General features: G+C 38.3%; 1 protein-coding gene across 3 annotated transcripts in view; it reads right to left on the minus strand.

Moving 5' to 3' along the window:
• THSD4 (thrombospondin type 1 domain containing 4) overlaps nucleotides 1-20,567 on the minus strand; it is a 448,823-nt gene that overhangs the window by 37,259 nt on the left and 390,997 nt on the right. For all 3 annotated transcript variants that reach the window (XM_064517464.1, XM_064517462.1, XM_064517465.1), the window contains 3 exons: nucleotides 6,761-6,936; nucleotides 2,848-2,944; nucleotides 1,689-1,931 (listed from right to left, as the gene is read on the minus strand). In XM_064517464.1, the coding sequence (XP_064373534.1) occupies nucleotides 1,689-1,931; nucleotides 2,848-2,944; nucleotides 6,761-6,936 (516 nt within the window). The remainder of the gene's footprint in view (nucleotides 1-1,688; nucleotides 1,932-2,847; nucleotides 2,945-6,760; nucleotides 6,937-20,567) is intronic.

Consider the following 20,567-nt stretch of genomic DNA (forward strand, 5'->3'; position numbering starts at 1 on the left):
GTGCACCTGCATCATAATTTGAATATGCAAATTCACCATATACGATAATCCAGAATCTCAGCTGGTGATGCTCACTGGTGTTGCTAAACAATAATCAGGTGCAATTAAGGAGTCTGCCCATATAACTTGTATCAAAATCACCTCTAAGTATTAACCAAAATAATTCTGGTTTACATTCTCCTCTTTTCTCCACAAAAAGGCTGACTCCTAAGTGTTATCAGACTTTATCTGCTGTAGTGTAGAACTGCAACACTTTGGCAGTAAATTCTCCAAGCAAGACGGATTTCTCAATATATTGTCCAGGACAAAGAAGAAAGAAAAAAAAAGGAAAAGAAAATTTAAATACTGTGTGCTTTGTAAATAATTATTGGAACTCATTACTGTGATAATATAGATGCAGATCAGAATATTATATGTACTTTAACCTTCTTGGTGTAGCTCAGTTTTATTCCTGAGAACAAAAATGTGTATTTAAAGAAAATTAAACCCTTTCCCCACCCCAACAAAAACAAATGTTGCATCTCTAATCACTGTGTTCTCAAGAATACATTACCAAGGTAAAGTTAATCGTGTCTGTCCCACTTCAGGAACACTTCGCTTTTATGCAGAGAGCTATACCTTCTGATGCAAAAGAATGACTGCATTTCCCAAAAGCATATCTCTACCATCTTTATAAAAGTGTACGCAATTCGGAAGTAATTTTGGCTAGTATCAGTACTGCTGTTTTTGTCTTAGCTGTATCTGTAGCTGTAACATGGATATTCGTCCGGCCTTGGGCCGAATTTGCAAAGTGTCCTCTCATTACAGAATGAGATTAATTGGGAAGCAGATGTTGTCAGTGTAGGAGATCTGGTGACCATCTTCTCAGCTGAGTTCCTTCACTGGCAGGGCTGTATTTCTTAGCCCTGTGATTTTTCAGGTATGGTGATGGTGGCTATGTGCATTACAAAAGATTTCACTCCTATGATTACAAAAACATCTTCTTCCAAATAACTGCTAGTGTCATGCTTTGTTGAATCACTGTGAATGTTTTATGGCAAAGATTTAGCTGGCAAGCTTAAAATAGTGTATGCATCACCTCTCAAAAAGTCACTGATTAGCAGTCTCTTTCCATCTCTTCCTTCCCACTCCCCCCCTGTGAAAACTTCAGTTTTCTAAAGTCACATTATTTCTGACACAACAATATTCCACCAGGCAAGGAAATGTCTGGTGGAATCCCTGTGACATCTTCCTGTAAAGATCAGAAAACTGTTGACAGAGATACAAAAAGCACCTGACAAAGCTGAGAGGCTCAAAGAAAGGATAAAGAATGTCAAAGAGTGTTGAGAAAAGCAGCTGTGTGTCAGGGGTGCCAGAGAGAGCAGCTTGCCACAAAATCCTTAAATACCGCCTTTCAGAAGCAGATGCCATATATTCCCTTTTAATTTAAATTAATTAATTTAAACTAAATAAATTAATTTAAATGTTTTGCACTTCATATTTTTATAATTTCTGTTGATAAGATCACTTAATACTACCGATAGGATTTTTCCTTGTAAAGTAACAGAAAGCACTGGGTCTAGCTTTGCTCAGCACATACAAGAGCTGCTTGAGCATCCACAGTGCTTCCTCCCTCCACGCGTCTCCTCTCCCAGGCTGAAAACCTCCCATGTCATCTATTTTCTGTGCATGCTGAATGGAGCACTTACCTTTCCCACATGTAGTGGTGCACTCAGTTTTTCCAATCTGTTTCCAGTTGTGTTCTCGGTTTTGTCTTGGTGGCTGCACAGCAGGCACCTGGTTTTCTGGCTGATGAGAAGAAAATCTTCCTGGCTGAATAACTGGAAAACTTCCAGCTGACTGTCCAGTGAGAGTCTCTGTCTCCCTATGCAAATCCTCATCCTCATGATTTGTACTTTCTGGAATTTCTAACTGACCATTCAAGGGCTCCCCTGATGATGGACAATAACAAAAAATTAAAATAATGAGCCTCACTTGCAAATATGGGTCTACGTTTTCAACCACTAATAGTCACAATGTTGGAGCATTATTAGACTTTAATCTTAAGCAGCTTTAACCTACTATGCACAGACTTCCTAGTATTGTTCTATGAAGACTGTGCAGTTTTAGATTAAGACAACCACGTCTCAGCCAGCAAATACATTAAAAACTGAACAGTCTCCAACCATGCTGTAGTTACTGCACCCAGTGTCCGAATTTCCCAAAGCTTCTCTTTGTACCATGCTCTGTTGTCTGTGCCTCCCATGTCGCAGTACAGCTGTTCCTTACTACAAAACAGACTGCAAACACACTCCAAAATTTGTCAAGGCAAGTCATGAACACTAAAAGTAGGACCAAAGTCACTTGCCAATTTTCTGCTTTCCTTCAGAACCTCACGCTAGCACACACAGCACATCTCCGGGGCACAGAACTAGGAGCACCATCGGTCCAGACTCTAGCTTGGGAAAGTAACAATTCTGTGTTTGATCCTCTCCAGTCAGGAGAGAAAAAGAGAAACTGAGAAGGGTTGTTTTAAAGTATCTCAAAATATTAAGAGATACTAAGATACTATTTCATTTCTGAGATGCGGATACAATACTCCAGCTCAAGCAAGCGCTATGCTTAACATTTTAACTAAAAAATTGCTACTGAAAGTAGAAATATGTGACCAGATTCATTGCTACACAGGCCAGTATAAGTTTGCTGAAGTTACCGGATCTAAGCAGACTTTCTTTAAAGTAGGGTGAAATTCCGTGCCTCTCCCAAATCAATGGCAGCATATAAACACTGAGCTTAATGCAATGAATTTCTCCATTAACTTATCAGGTAACAGAACGTGCTTAATAATATAAAATAGTGGCATTTTACCTGGCCTCCTGTGAGCAAGCAACTGAGGACTAATGACATTGTCTCCTGGAATGACATACTCATAATGTATACCTGGGTTAGGCTGCTGATGTATCATCTAAAAAGAAAAACAGCCATATATTCACTTCTTCCACTTGTTATATTACTAATGCTTAAAAACGTACTTGAACTAATCAGCTGCATAACAATATTTATCATTGGAAATGACAGAAATTTTGCTTAATGACTGCCTCCAAAAATGCAAAAAGACTATTTGTTTCTGGAAAAAAAACAAGAAAAAGATCGGGTTACAATGTTTGCAAATCGAACTAGGTTGTGATGGCAGAGAACTTGGTTCTTGAAACCTTCCGTACAGGTGCAAAGCATGTAAATGTAACCAACAAGAACTTCACCTTTTGCCACCAGGTGGCAAAACAGGTTCACGTGGGCCAAAAGGGAAGTAAGGGACACCTGAAGACTGCCAAAGTATTCTCAAATACAAGGAGCTTGACAGATGCCGGAGGAAAGATGAGCAAGAAAGAAACAAAGCAGTGGCAAATAAATACCTCAGACCCTGTACTACAAATCTAGATACCTCTCTTGTTCAAGGTTTATCACTTGTACGTGAATGGGGCATGGGCAGAGAGCACATGTGTGTTAATTCATTTGTAGCATCTTATAAATCAAACGGATCCTTGTATCACCGAGTAGCTAACTATACACCACTCAAGGAAGACTTGGTAAACAGCTAGCAGAAATTAATATTAATTTGTGTAGCTCTTGCCATAACCATTGTTCAATAATGATCAAGTGAACAGGTTACAAAGACCCCCATACTTGTTTCAGCAACTGGAGAACGCACCATGCAACCCTCCTGCAACCTTTCCCATGGATTTTCAACTGAATTAAGATTTTACGTACATGCAAACAGAATCCCGTTGCTTTAGAGCTAGCCACAACAACTCTTTTTTCAAGTGCTCCTTATGAAACAGGGGGGGAACTTTAGGTTTCTGTCCTTTGTACATGAAAACCAAGCTTAGTGGTTTTAAAACCCTGCTGCACAGCCCACATGTAAACAGACACGAGTAGGCCCCTAAGTTCAGTGCAACTTCTTGTGTGCTTACTTAAGCAGAATTGCATAGTAAGGTCTGAGCAAGATATAACTTGACAAAAGCTGTTCAAAACTGTTAGCAGCACCCTCTACCCAACTGGCTTGTATTAAGCTGCTGATGAGGGACTGAGAATACTTACATTATAAAAACAAGGATACTATCAGCTGCTAATTCCATTAGCTGAGCTTTGATTACTTGAGTATTGCCTCTACTGACACTGCTGCTTTAAACGGGCTAAACCCTCCATGGGGATTGGTCTGGTAGAAGCCTCTGATTACAATTTCATTTCAAATACCTTTTTCTTTTTTTAAGAAACAAATATCAGAGCTCCGGTTCTGTCAAAGCATTGGTGAAGAAGGAAAAGTCATGCTATGCCACTGGGTATATGATCTAGCAAAGCACCCTTGCGCTCAAGGTTTCACTACATTTGTTACACCAATTAACATCAACTAAGGATTCAGCCCTTTCTTTTTCCATGTCTCAGAATCACTTTTTCCTTGCCAAATCTTGTAACGCTCAACCCTGTCCCATGCAGATCATTCACTTCTCTGAACCATCCGATAATGCACTGCCTGTAATACTGTCTGTAAGGGCTGGCACTTCCCATGTCACTTTGTTATTCTGAAATACACTCACCCTGTGTTTGGCCCTGAGGGCTGAGCACTCTGAAGTCATGTGGACTCCAGGGGAAGCCCAGAGTGCTCCACACCCTGCAGAATCAGGACCCCGTCCTCAGGGTGATTCCAGGAACACTTTTCCAAAGGTTTCCATGGTTTTTCCATCATGTTTCCCAAAATAACTTACAGGCACGTTACAAGGAGTGTAATTGATGAAGTTCCCAAGAATATATTGTCACAGCTTTCCTGTACATACTATGGAATTAAATAATAGCTTTGGTTTGAGTTAGTGGACCTAAGTCTTTGAAGCAATGTATACTGCATACTTGTGAAAACCTTGTTTCTCTTTTACTTTGCTAATTAAAACCTGTTGTAACTTAGAAAGCTTTTTTCCTGTTTATTTTGAGAGTGAAAGAAAGGCAGCATGACCTGAAGAAAAAAAGACGGAAAGCCATTTGGAGTTATCATCAGCAAATCTCTTCATTTTTCCATGGAGAGTGTAAAGATAGAGAGTATGGATCAAAAAAGAGTTGTACAATTCCGCAACTGTGAGACAAGCACTGAAAAAAGGGGCTGGTATCGGTGCAGCTAGAAATTCCAAACTCGTATGGGAAAGGCTGTGTCATGCTGATGCTCGATTTTCTTTCATCTAGCACTCTCCATTTTTCATCTTCCTGTACTGTTCTGAAAAAGATACTGAGCTGTCAGCTTATCAGGAATTCTAGTATTCTTCACATCTAACAAGAAACATCTCAGGTAAGAGTGCAGTGAAATTATAAGGGGCAATCCACAGTAGCAGCCAAAGAGCAACTGCTGAAACTATGCCCATCACATCAGCTTTGTTGTAGTCATTGCGGGGGGGGGGGACGGGGGGGGAGAAGACTACACCTAAATAAACTAGTATAATAGTAAAAAAAAAAAAAAAAAAAAAAAAAAAAAAAAATTAATTACAACAGATTTAAGCTTTTCAAGGTTTTTTCTTTCTTTTAATGACATTTCCTTGGAAATAACTGTTTTATTCATTTCCTGACCCTTTCCTCTCTGGGAAATGCAGTCATAATGTATTAGGCATCAATTTGTTGACAATACAAACACCTCAGCTCACACCATCATGTAACTTTACATAGGAGCACACACATATGCTTTAAAAAACATGGAGTTTGTAGTGCGGAGTCTAGGAACCCTATTACCTAACCCTCCAGGCTTTTCCAGTCTTACATTGCAGTCAACCAGAAATTATTCAAATAGAAATGACATTTGTGCGATTACTACATTGCTTTAATAAGACATCATATAGCAGCAAATGGGGAATAACTTTGCCAACATCTAACTCTTCCCGGCTGGGGAATGAGGGTAGTTACTGTTTGTTTTTCTATGAAACAACACAGCGTGTTCACTTTTCTACCACTTATTGCACTTACGGGCAACAAAACTGGTTGGATGAAACAGCTATTATCACCATTCCATCTGGCTTTTTCGACCAATACATTTTAGCACATGGAATTGCATAACCTCAGAACACACAATTTATCTTACAATAAGTTATAATCAGCCCCAGTTATACTCAGATTTCAATATGATGCAGTAAAAACCTGTCCCAATGAAGGAAATAGGTTTTTCACTATCTTCCACGTGGCCAGAATTCCCCTCTCCTAGCCCATTTTTTTTTCTCTTCCTTTCTCAAATGGCTGTTTTCTGTGATTTTCTAGTACAGCTTCCTGTTAAAACTGCTCTCCTCTATCTCAAACATTCTACCTTTTTTTGGACTTGTACTTCTTTTAAAGAAAACTGAGACGGTATCGCTCTGTGAGAGGTCCTGTCTGATCTAGTTACTTGCTTCAGTTCACTGTAAAATTAAATTATGCCAAATGTGCTTGAGTAGGAAACTATCTGGCAGAAATCCATTTCACAAAAAATACAGACACCTGTATGTTCTACCTCTGATTTTACCGAACAAGTAAAATTGGTTTTACAGGGTCTATGAAGTCTGAGAGCAAAAGTCATGTTTCATTTTAGACTTCCTACACTCTAGAGCAAGCTGCGAGTAACAGAAAGTAACAGTAAAATTTCAAAAATCCTGTTTTAACATTAAAGGAACAAAATATTAATGCATTGTTACTGAACATGATTTTAGTGTTGCACATTAACAATAACTGGAACAAAATTTTTCCATGAGGAAGCTAAATCTGAATACAAGAAACTTACATAGACATCAAGGACTTCATTTGTTGGGCCATCAGCTAAAAATGACTCTCCTGCAGTGCTGGAGATTTCATTTGGGCGTTTATACGTGAACATTGTCCCACCACCTTCGTATCTCCCAGGCCGATCAATTGCCCAGTTTCCGTTGATGATGGACCGTCCTGAACGACTCCGCAGTGCTGTTGAGGATGGGGACAGAAACATAAGGACTTTGATCAGAAAGAATCATGTTTACGTACCGGTGTTCAATCAGATTCACATGTGTATGTTACACTGTCCTGCGTTCTCTGATTTCAGGGGGCAAAGCTGTGTGTCTGCTAAAAGCAACGCAGTTACGTTAACAGCTGTGCAAAAAAAGCAAGCTCAGAAACTTTGGCTGAACGCTGCTTATGATTATGATGCAAGAAAAGGAAGAAAAATCAAAGATGTGCTGGATACTTTCTCAACAGCGTCTGCCAGGACGCCGGGCGGCTCTCTCGGCCAGCCAGACGAGGACACCGAATGCGCCTGGATTCCATGGAAGTGGCTTTCTCAAATTCCCCACTGAAGTGACTCTTTACTTAGTGGTTTAGTTATTGTAGCATGGAGATATAGTAAAACACCACAGCAGATACAGATCACTACATTATACTATAGAGAAGCACCAAACAATCAGTTTATTGAACCCATGAATATCCTGGGTTGGCAAATATTCTGACTGTTCTTCGCAAAGCCACTTGGCTACTGCTTCCTTTTCAGAACACTCTTCTTTTTGACAGAACATCTGCAAAGTCCAGATGTACAGGCCTGTTTGGAATGACAAGCCAGCGGAAAACACCAGTAGGATAAATGACTTTGCAAATCAGACACTAGATAGGGAAATATAAAATCTGGATTCAATATGCAGTTGGGCAGTGCATCCACTCTGTAATCACAGGCAAGTCACTCAGTTGCTAGGTGCCTCTGTTCCCTCTTGCTTCTACTTCCTTCATCTGTCTATGTGACTACAACTTTAAGTCCTTAAGTCAGAAACTCCTGCCATGTGCATATATATGACTTCATGGAATATTACTGTTATGTGACTTTTAAAATACAGTAATATCTTGAGGCCAAAACCATGTTAGACACTGTAGACACAGGAAGGAGATGATCCCTTCCCCAAAGGGTCTATTCAGAGAATCTTCTACTTAATTATATGAACAAAGTTGTTTTTAAATACAGACTTACAACAAGACAATCAAATTCAATCATACTCTTGGCTGTAGGCTCTATATTGCTTGGCAACTTACTTTTTAATGCAAATTCAAGGTACTAGCTTTCATCTTACACACCTTTAGGGTTGATCCAGTTACTTCAGAGACCGTTTGTTCTGTCACAGCAATTGCAATACATGGTTGAAATGCCCTCCACATTACACACATTATACAAGTAATTATTTAAGAAGTTGGGAACAACCCTAGAAAGGCTAGATGAATGGCCTAAATGATGGGAAATTAGATTTAATGCAGTTAATTCCAAGATAAGACACATAAGAGAAGAAATTTAAACTGTTCTTACATATTCCAGACATCTGAATTAACTAAATTAATCACGAGAAACAGTCTTTGCTTTTATCGCAGGCCCTCAGTGAAAAACATCAGTGTGACAATGTGATGAGAAATGGTCAAAAAATGTCAATGCAAAGACTCATTATTTTAGGATAAAAAAAGATAGGGATGGAGAACTACACTCCAAATATCACTATTCTTTTATATAAATTATTGATATTACTAAGTACAATACTATTGCCATATTTCAGAAAGTAGATCGATCCCATCATTTTGCTTCGAGCTCTCCCTTGCTGAAAGCAAATCTTTTGTATGAAGAACAGAATATGATAAAGATAAAAATGCAGAGAAATATAAAAATATGGATTCAAAATCTATTATTCCTATCCAAAACCCCCAAAATAAGGGAAAATCAATGAAAAAACAGTTTGTAAAAATCAACAAGAACACTGTTCAAATGATGTGTCCATAGGACTACTGGATTCACTGCAACAGGAAGGCATTGAGGTGAGTAGTTGAGAAGTTAAAGGAAGGACTGGACTGGCATAATTTTTTTTCAATTAATAACTGTAAGTAATGGGAAGGGAACATCCTGATATTCTAGGCTTCAACCCAATATACTTACTATGTATATTAGGTTAAGTCCTGTAACTTGAGCAGATTATTCTGTATTTGCCAACTGCATATTCTTACACTATCTTACGAAACATCTTACTTTTTGGTCACTACAAAATCAGCTGAACTAGACAGACCACTGGCTTGATCAGCAGAATGTTTTCTACCCTGCTTGAAGACTGACCTGATACCCAGGCTTAAAGACAATCCAGCACAGCAGAAGGCTGAACGGAGCCTGCTGGATGAAGGGACAGTGACACTTTCTGTGTCCTTGCCTTATTAAGTTGCCAGGTCCAAAGCCTTTTTCTTCCATTATGGGAGTGGTTGCTGCTGACTAACTTGTTTTCTGAATTTGGTTAGCTCTTGGTGAGCCTGTTTAGAGAAGATGGCGTTAGCAAGACTTCATTGTGTTTTTGATAAATGTTGTAAATAGGACTTAGATGTAACCATGCACCTAGGCTAGCTGTAAGTCCTAATCATTGATATTTGCTAATGAAAACCAATGGCTCCTAAGACAAAGTGGGAGGCTGCAAACTACCAGTCTTCAAGCAAAAGCCAACTGGAATTTGCAGTATGTTTGTGATTTCAGGTCAGCTCGCATTAGTTTGCTTCATAAATGAAGACATGCAGAAACTGGGATGCGCACCGCGAGTATGTTATCTAGCTACCATTAATACAATTTTATTGCAGTAGTACAGGCTTTATTAAACCTTCCAGTAGTAAACTGATATACTCATATTGCTAGGAAGGCTAAGGACTCAGCAATCGACACTCGTCAGGCATGTGGGGTAACAAATGGTAAGACAAGAACAGGTGCAATCTGCAAACTGGAAATATAAATTAATGCAATCATTATTCATTATTAGGACCCCAGTTTATGCAAGAAAACATTTTTAATAGGATCTAATCTGTTTGTCTTTAAAAGGAAAATAAGCTAGTAACTAAACAGAATGGGTTTAAATCTACATGAATGAATTTAATAAAAGGTTTTAAATTTTTGCATACCCTTCTGTGTACACCATAACACAAGTACTTTGTTTCACAGTTCTGGGTAAAATGTAAAAAGGATAAGGATAAAAGCAATTGTCTACAGCTAGGTTCTGAATCTATGAGAAAGAAGCGCAGGCTGTTGCCAGTCAAAACTGCAATCTTTACTTTCAGGAAAAGCACAGGACTACCACAGTCCCCCTAGGACCACTTGTCCTTATGAAGAGCCTTGGCCAGTGAGGTTTCAGACTTTTATTTCTCCATAAGCACAACACGCAGTGGATTTTACTGGCTAGACAGAGCTGTACCCACATAAATTCAGTAGGCATGAGTCCTGCCGGAAGATTTTCTGCCTTTCTGGACTCCTGAAGAAAAGCAAGTCTGCATTATTCTTAAAATAACACCAGAATAACTGGCATAATCAAGAACTTGGTACACTTGGCATGCAATAAAAATATTTGTCATAATCTTACTTAAATAAAAAATTAAAATGGCATTAATGGCCCTCGATCACACTCTGCAAAAATGTACTCACCCATTCTGAAATTTTATTGTACATAATGCAACATGTTTTTCTAAGAGCTATCTTACATCCATTTGCTTCCCACATGATGTTAAAGAATTAAGAGACTCTATACCATAGACACTAGCTGACAAGCATTTTATATAAGCGCGGTTTCATCAGCCATGAAAACGGCATTATCATTCTTCATACAGGGCTGGGAGGTAAAGTTATGGCTCGCATACTATTGAATAGAGATTACATATGAAATTCATCCACGCTATTTACATGCTCCTTACACTTACTAGCTACATTTGAATTCAAACACCTGTGGAGTCTGCTGCTTTGCAAAAGCTAGTGGATACCAGCTTTACATTGGTTTTTGATTTGGAACACTTCCATTAAAAGCTTATGATCTGAGTATTTTTTCTTATACTGCTGTTACATAAAGAATTATCAAGAACTCAGAAATAAAAAAGAGCTGGCTAAGATTAAATTGGTGTTAATAACGAAGCAGCAGAAAGATGGTTGTCTGGGAAACTGTGAGTCCATTAAATTTTCATTTGAAATCCATCATATGACAAGTCTGAAAGAGGCCTCCCCATAAAAAGGGAAAATGTGCCTCTTTCATGTTTTGATCGCCCTGCAGTTACCACCTCAGCTCTGCCCCTGCAAGAATTTTTATGATGTTAGTATTTTTAGCGGAAGCATGAAAAAGTATGAAAAGCTTTACCCTTAATTCCTCATTAAGGTACAGTCTGCAGCTGATTTCATCTGTCTCAGGGCTAGCTTCTTAACTAAAATTGTGCTGTTTACAATGTCTTTCAGTAATGCTTTGCACTATATATATGGAATGTCTCAGGCTACAGACTCTCACCAATATTTCTGCTCAGGCTACCACTCAATGACAAAATCTCAGTGTGCTATAAATCAAGACCGGTATTTCAAGTATCTCCACAATATCAATTTTTCTACAGTTCAGCTTGCAGCACTCTTTTTAAAGATGTTTTACAGCTCCTCTCTTCCTACCTAAAGATTCCATGCAGCTTCCTCTGCAACTGGGAAAAAACAGTAAGACATAATTTAAATTATATGTAGCTGATGTGGTGGTACTGGAAAGTGAAGTTCTGTAAACCATACACTTGCATCCACTCTCAAGGCCACTACCTGCAGTTAGCAGAAGTTGATGTTTGATGGTTTGTAAGTGTAACTTTTGATATCCTTATTTAAACCACATGACTGTGATCAGAAAATAAAACATCAGTTTCTCCGGTACTTTAAAGATAATTCCACTATTATTGTACCATTTTATTACATTTTTCAATCTTTCCAACTTTCTCCATTTCTCCCATTTCTCCATTCCATCTCCTGAAGACAGTACTCAAAAACATGCCAACATTCCCATGAGAGCCGCTAATAAATGTATTATTAGACATGAGATAACTGCCTGATAAATTTTCTGCTCCTCTGGGAGCTGTTGTTTCCAGAATTATTGTCTGATCTTTAATGGCAAAGGGTTACTTTAATGACACAGCCCACTTGGTTAAAACAGACCAGAAAGTCTTCTGAATTCTCAAAACAAAGTAAATGGCTGGAAGTTGGCCGCTTAAGAAATGCTCCACCTGCAATGTAGTGAGTATTAACCTGAACAACAAAGTAACTCTCCCTTTCTTGTGAGCTGTGCATGTGGAACTGATTGCGTTGATGAAAGAAAAATGTCATGAGTGAGTCAATAAGTAACTGTGAGTCAGCAAAGGAGTATTACACATGCAGATCCACTGCAGAGGTTGCAGAAACTACTCTTTATGAAAAATTCTAATACAGTTCCAGGTACCAAACAAAGTTTGAATAAAATTAGTTTTCTACATATTGTTAAGTACCTAAATTAGCAACAAGACTCATTAAATTGACAAAGGAAAAAGATTTCCAACTTCTAAAACTTTTAATTTCATAGTAAGGTCACATTACACAAGAAGGGCCTCTGCTCATGACAGTTTTCTAAGTCTTAATTCTGGACAAAGCCCAAAACAGTCATCTACGAAAATTAAATATAGCCAACCCAAATATAATCTAAAAACATATTCAGCTTGATTTACAAGGCAAAGGTTCATATCATATCTTAATTTACCTAATTATTATTACAGTGTAATATATCAAAAAGATAAAGACAGAAAGAAAGAAACTGGACAAGTAAAGAGGAATAAATGGCAACTGCCTCTGTAAGATAAATAGTTAATGGTGAATTCATGTTATATGTCAGGTATTGCCAATATTACACATGTAGAACTTATACATTATCAAACAGCATAACTTAAAGATAATCCAAAACATGAAGGGTAAAACGGAGTTTCTATTTTATTCAACTTAATTGTTCTCACTTAAATACTTCTGAATAATGATGACAGAAGAGAAAAAGAATTGCCAAAACAGATTCAAGTACATGCAAATAAAGATAGGACCTAATAATTAATCGAAAGTAAAAATAATAGCTTAGCATTAAATACTAATACATGTACTTACAAAAAGAAAGAAAATGTGTGTTTCACAGAGGAATATGTCTTCAACATGAGTGAATGATTCAACATCCAACAAGTCATCTTTCAATCTCTACTGTGGAAGTGCTAAATAGTTTTCAAGAGAAACGATTCTAGGCAACAGCATTTCTACAAGAAGAATCTACTCTGAATTTTTGGAACAAACATACTTAATTAGTTTGGATTTAAACTTTGTGGGTGGGTAAGTAAAGTAACTACTTCCTAGACCGATGTGAAGCACAGCCATCCGAGCAACTTCTACAGTGTACGGCAACGCTGAGGCTTTTTCCAGTGTAGCTGGCACTTGCAACCAGCTAACTTTGTAAAACCTTTAGCAACGAGGCTCTCAAACCCTGCGCTGTAGTATAATGGCTAACTCCAATTGAATTTTTTAAAATTAAGTTGCTTAATATGTTTTATTCTATGAAGAGGAGTAGTTAATTACTTTGTATTCTTTTTTAAGGTAAAAAAATCTATGCCCTGCAATACATGTCTTTTCCAGGCACAGTACCCTGCTAGGACAGAAATAGCTCTAATGTGGTATCTGGTAGGTGTTAGTTCCTAGCTAAATCGTATTGATCTTAATGATCTTAACTACCACTTAAATAATTTGAAATTTTAGGTGAACTAGAAAAGATAATGAATACCAGTTACACCTCTGTAACTCCTGACTCTCTTTGCTCTTTTGCTCCTAAAAAAAAAAAAAAAAAAAAAAAAAAAAAAGCGTATCAAAAGCCTGCAGTGTGTAGTTATTCAGTATGCAGAATTCCTGCAGAATGGAATAATAAATTTAAACAATAAAGGCTATATTCAAACATTACCTTTTCTTGGCCACCTTTTGCAAGCAAGCTATGTCAGAATTTCTTGTTAGTGAAACTACAGCTAGTCTGTCTGATCTACAGGGATCTTTACTGATTCATATCAGCAATTTTAACTGTGGGCAATAGGAGTAGTGGACAATCAGCCCAAAATCTGGCTAATTTTTTCCGATGTACAAGGTAAAATAGAGTTTCCATTTTATTCATCCTTATGTTCCTCACATGGAGGTTTTGACATGTCCTCTATGTACACATTCAGATCAAGTCTATACGGTGTCAAACACAGCTTACAGTAAATGAAGTATCTCTGGTCTGGCGCTGCAAATGCACAGAACAGATGCTACAAGTTTTATACGATCCAGAAGGAGAATCGGGGTACTATTCCCAAAGCAAGAACATAGCACAAAGTCCTACTTGTACTTCAGAAAACTGGAACTATCCCAAGCCATAGAGCAATTTGGTATTTTTTGTAACCTCCTTGCTGAAGGACTCTTATTTTTCTTACTACTTCCTATCTGAAGAGAAGCATTTTATGGGTAGGTCTAATACTGAGCTATCTACAAGACGTTTTCACCTAATATTATAGTATGTAGGCACAATACCGATAATACGATTCATTTTAAAATTACTTCCCATCCTGAACTAAACCTCTCAAACCTGGCAGCAGTACTAATATCCAGAGTAATCTAGTTAATTTATTTTCTGTCCTAAGGCCTTTATGGTCTGGGAGAATGGTGTTTCTAAGTCCTACTTAATTGCTTTAGAAACCACATAAAGTTTTCAGACAGACAGAATCAAAGCTATTTCCTGTACATTAGAATGATTATAAAGTGTCTCTCATTTGGTCACGACCCAAACAGAGAAAAGCAGAGAAACAATAAGGAAAAATATAGATAAGCAATAGGAATGGGAAGAGTGCACTCCAGCATGACTAGAAACCTGCAAGTTCTGAACCGAGCATGCATGACGGTAATGTGAACTACCAGGCCTTCTCTTCTGGGAAGAAGCCTGGGTGCCGGCAACCGAGATCAACGGGAAACAAAATCAAGTCCGGGGTCTCACTGGTAATTTAGGCAGGTGAATCTTTGACAAGATGCAGAGAAAAGATGCACCCAAGACACAAGTCAAAGATTGGCAGAACGTGGTAAAAAATTACCTGATAAACCCCCTCAACAGAGGGAGCTAGAAAAGGTGAGCAAGCAGGTGAGGCCGACGGTGCTCTCAAACCACATTTGGTTTGCAGCTGGCAGTTAAACCAAAGTGGCTGATGGGCAAGTGTAGTAACTACCCTTTTCTATATCCCAGCACAATAAGTTTTACTTCACACATCACATTTGGGGCATATTTTTGGTATTTTACTTTAGTAAGCATTTTTTTTTTTAAAGTTCTGTTGCAATTTAAGTTGAATTAAAGTTTAAGAATGCTTTGGCAAAACTAGTTTGCTTCAGAAACAACATCTTCCCAGCATCTTCGGAGACAGAAACAATGCAGTAAATAATATGACCACTTCTGAATAAGCACTCTGATGAAAGGAGTGAAAGAAACACACAACTTCTACTCTTTATTTTTTCTATATGAAAATGAGTTATATGGAGCTTTTAGAGATAAATCTAAAATATTTACACATTGCATTATGAAGACCAGTGCAGAATGGTTTATCTGCTATCAATAAATCATGAAGATACCATCTGGGGAATTCTCAAGTGAGAGAAGAACTTCAGTTTTGTGGTAAACCCTACGTGTAATTTGCCAGTGGAAAATGTAATTGTAATAGCGCCCTGCAAGGGGGGAGTTTGTTGGCAAAGTGCAGCAAACGGACTGCATCAAGCTGGCCACTACTGGGAAGAGCACGGCTTTACGGCCTGTTGGCCAGCTGCCGCACCACAACTCTTGCAGTGCAGCTTTTAGAACCACTGCCTACTTCTTCATACCTGTAAGTTGTAAAACCCTGTCTACAAAAGTACTTAAAAACAACTTCAAAGACAACATTTTCTTTTTCCCACTCAGTATGATGAAATATAGCTTGCCTTCATGCCCCTAAGACTTACAGTATGGAATATATGGTACATTCAAAGTCATTAAAGAAACATAGCATAATGACTACAACCTAAAAATAACCTAAGTTACAGTATACAGTTTTTAGGATACTTAAAGCACTTCTGATGCATAAAGCAAAAAACAGACAAACGCCTAGAGTCTCAATAATCTACAAATTTTGAAATAATGAAATATGCGTTAGTACAAATTGATTCTCCTGAAATAACTGCTTTCCAAAAGTACAGATATTTACTGATTATTGGAACACACCTTAATATCTCAATTACAGAATATTTTGGAAAAATTTAGCACACTCGTCTCATTATGAGCTGAACTATGTATCATTTGCCGCTAACCGTTCGAACTCAAACTCCTACTGAGGTCATGGCAAAGCTCCCACAGGATTCAGAGCTTAATTCAAGAAATATTAGTAGAGGTAAGAATCCTGTAATCAGCATGAATCAAATGATTTTTCACAGTCTGATTCTGCAAAACTCTTGTTCTAACGCCAACTGAGGATATTAGAAAATGGTCAGCAGTTCACTGACTGGGCCCTAAATCAGATTGCATGCACTCAGTCTGAAAACAGCATCTCTGCAGGTGTGACACCTTCAGCTCTTGCATTGCATTTGGTTTCTTCACTGGCAACCAGAACAGCATAAGGGCAGAGATTTTCCACAACAAAAATAGGGCATCTTCTAACTGTTCATAGCTGAGACAAAGTCTTGCCGAACTTCCAACAGTTTGGGAAGTTCAAAGCCATTGTTGGTCACGTTAACAGTGACAGAAAGGACCAAGACCAGGAGTCAGACTCTTCATGGGGAAGTCCTATACAACCTTCTACAAGTACATAATCCTAACGCAGAGGAGTACTTTCTAACACAAACTTTAGGACAAAAAAACCCCATGAATGCCTCTGTTCTTCTGCAGTCCAGAAGGACCAGAAGCAAACATACTACACCAGCACAATATGGTTTTTCACGTGGTATTCAGAGCCTTTACCTCGTAATAATGATTACACAGAATAACTGGAAAACAGCTGAATGGCATCCAGTCATTTTTATTTTGTATAGAACATACTCACTACAAACTACAGTTCCTCAATTTTCTAAGAGTACTACAGCAAAGAAAAGCATCACCATACATTACTTCAGCCATACACATCATCCACACTGTCCAGGCGTTCAGGATCACTCACCCCTAAGGACACTAACCTCTATGTCCTTTACTTCTTGTTTTTCTCACCGAATATTATAATGAAGAAGCCCAGTTAATGCAGCTTAATACAGAATTTGCAAAGTTTGAACACGTACATGTTAAGAGGTAGACTGGCATCATCATAATCTCTAATCATTCACGAAACTTCATACTATCAAATGCTAACACTGCCTTTTGGTTACTACCAACTCAAGATGGATTATATAAGCTGCCAATTCAGAATTGAAAGGCACTACATCCTATAACATTTTCAAGCTTAACCGCTACGTACTCTCTTAAGCAAAAGGCATTATTTTTTGATACCCATACTCTCATCCGAAATACTGCACTACCTTGTTTCACAAAATAATGATACAGGCAACTAGAAGAATCTACCAAACAGCAGGAATTTTAAGTAAAAGTACTTATATTTTCTAAATAAAATGTTGGGAAAAACACTTATACTTCAACTGTCTCATCTATATTCACTTGTGCATCCAATTAAATTAAGTTTTTCATCATGTACAGAGTTAAGCTGCAACAATAAAATCATTTACTGGAGACTCTTACAAATAATAACACTTCCTAATTAGAAACCAAAAGCAATTTAGATTTGTTTATAGAACGATTCTAGTAACCTCTGCAACTTCAGCAGGAACCTGTGGAATCACTATGGTGTCAGCTGAAGAAGAGGAGCATCTATAGAGGTAAGTCTATTTCTGTCTTTATCATTCTTTTTTCACTGTATCATTTTATCTGAAGCCTCATAGGGCACACACAATGTTTTATAATGTCATCAGTAAAGCTGTCACCAAAGGGCCAGGCAGGAAGATCTCTAAAGGATGGTCACGTCGTATCAAAGAAACCCTACCTTGTATTAGAACAAATTTGATACGGTGAATTGTATTGAATCAATTTTTCCAAGTTTCTCCTGAAGTTCTGCTTTGGCAGGTTTTACACTTCCATGCTAAAACAACCCCAAAAAGCCAGTATAAAAGATTTATGCTCTGTTGTCCTAGGTCTAATTTACTGTTGTTTCAGCTGTGCAGGCACAGACATATTCTAGATGCATTTCCTAATGATTATGAGAGCCATGATTATTTTTTTAAACAACATGGTCTAGTAAATTGGCATCAGTTTAAAGCCTGGGCACTGTAATTTTCAGTGTTAGAATGGAACCAGAATGATTAATGGTAAGTTACAATGGGTGGATGGGAATTCAGCTGATAAAAAATAATTATGCAAAGAAAAGTAACCTTTAACCTCTATTACTGAATATAAGCTGCCAAAGTAACAGTTTTTCTGAATCTGTAGTTTTGTGTTACAGATGTTACATATTTATACGTGACACAAATAGCACAGTCTTTATTTGTGAGTATGCTGGCATACAATATTCCTTTACTTTTTGCTATTCACCTTGCTTGGCCACATCTCTACCGTTCTTTGAGCAGGCTTACGGAGACCAGCTCTGCGAGCTCCGCCTCGGTCTCTCGGCAATTTCCCTTTCTGGACTGCATGCGAGCAGCAACCGCGGAGGTATTTGGGACGCAACTGCTTCCAAAGACAAATTCAAACTACATACAATGTTCAAAACACTTTTGCTAAGATAGTTCTTTAAGTCCTCATCTTCTGCTGTCTTATCTACTTCACTTAACCTTGTTTTTGGTCCAAAAAACCAACATCATCTGACAGTCTCTTAAATTATTTATGATTCTCTGGAAACATCCTATAAATACTTTGAAACATTTTTCTTTTGACTGACTGTATATTACAAGAGGGTCCAGTATTAACAGACTGCTAAAGCTAAACTACCGTGGCTTTTGGCACTTTATCTGTAAGCTGCACGCTGGGCCTGACCGATCAGGCGCCTTGCAGATCTCCCTCAGGCACGGCGACGTTCCAGTGCCTGCAGCCCTGCCTGCACCAAGGACAAAGTACGGCCAACGGTCCCAGCCACGTGTTGCCTGGAGGAGACGCACAGTCTCCTGATGTTTCAGTTCAGATTTTCCGAGTACCGCTCGAAGCTCGCCAAGGGTCCACTGTTCAAAGCAGCCTAAAACCAAACACCTCGCCGCCCTTCCCGTACTGCCCACAGCTGTACTAGCCCGTAAAGCTCAGCAAACGAAGCCAGGCAAACCCCCAAATCCAAGTACTACTACTACGGCACGAAATGAAATATCTTGCCTTGGTTTCAGAGTATTAAAAACTTTTGGTCCGACTTTGAAAAATGCAGATTGAATTTAAAATTTAATTGTGTCAAAGTAAAAATCCAAAAATATTGTTTCAGAAACATCTGTTGCTTTCCCTAAAGAGTTGTGATCACAAGTACTTGCCAAATTTGCCACAGATGCATAAATGGTTTCCATCCTGCCTCAGTTTTTTGTTGAATTTGCTACTTTTTGGCAAGTATTTCGCAAGTTTTAATTACAATGACAAGTTAATTTTGGTTCACTTGATACAATTCTCTTTTTTTCTCCCTATACATTAAATAATCAAATTTCCAATGCGGCAGTATGGGTGAAGCTTCATAGTTAATGACTGCTGCCAATATCATTTATTTCTTTCATGATAGTTTTCTGATCTTCCACAGAGAGGTGAGTTTAATCTTGCTCTGACGCTCGCATGTGCCTGTACTTAGAGCTCATCTCAGGCAACAAGATTCCTAATTTTCTTCTACCTACAAAATCAAGATACTATTTCCTGGCACAAAGGTAAAGGCTTGCAGTTAACTGCTGTAAACTGAAGTGCTTGTTTTCTGCCTCTGCAGTAAAGAGTCATTTTCCTTTCGGAGTATTGATTAAACTGCTGCTCTGTAATTTTCTGCTACTGATGGAGCTTCCTCTTCACTCAGTTATGTCTGTGCCTTCTTTTGCCTCTGACCCCAAAAGTCACGTCAGTGCATCAGCACAAGCAAAATGCTGTGGCAGCAAAGGAGAACAGAAAATTAACTACCAATGCAATAAACCGCAAGGGCTTTGAGAAACAAAAACTGATTTATCGTATGGCCGTGTGGTCTATTCAGGTCCAGGCACTGCAGGAGGTGCCACCAAAGTCTTGACAGCTTTGTAAAAAAATCTCCCAACAAATTTCAGACCTAATCTGCATATTACAAGAAGGCATACGTTTTTATGCTCTATGAGGGAGGATGGAGTATTTCCCCAGATGTTTTTTTATACAGTCTCCCTGACAGGTATTACTAACAGTCATCTTAAAGAAAGAAACATTAGCACGACCCTTCCTCTTTTGTTACGTGTTTCTGACGAGATGAGAAACAAAATAAAGCAAACCCACTCTCTGACTACGGTACTCTCTTTACCCTCTAATCTTCTGGCATGTGCGAAGTATTACAGAAGGTCCATACAGCGATACGGTAATGACGTATACACGGATAGGTGTTTACACGGTATTCACTGTGCTCCTACGTCACGACTGCTCTCTCAGGCATTATACTCAATCCTGCCTTAACGTTATACTGTTACTATCATGAAATACAGAGAAAACTATGCACTACTGAAGATCTAACCATTGACTTTCTGAAAACAGATATAAATGGTAGTGTAACCCGATCAGAGGATTTTTTTAAACCCATATACT

The sequence above is a fragment of the Dromaius novaehollandiae genome, chromosome 10, assembly GCF_036370855.1.
Source record: "Dromaius novaehollandiae isolate bDroNov1 chromosome 10, bDroNov1.hap1, whole genome shotgun sequence".
Lineage (NCBI taxonomy): Eukaryota > Metazoa > Chordata > Aves > Casuariiformes > Dromaiidae > Dromaius > Dromaius novaehollandiae.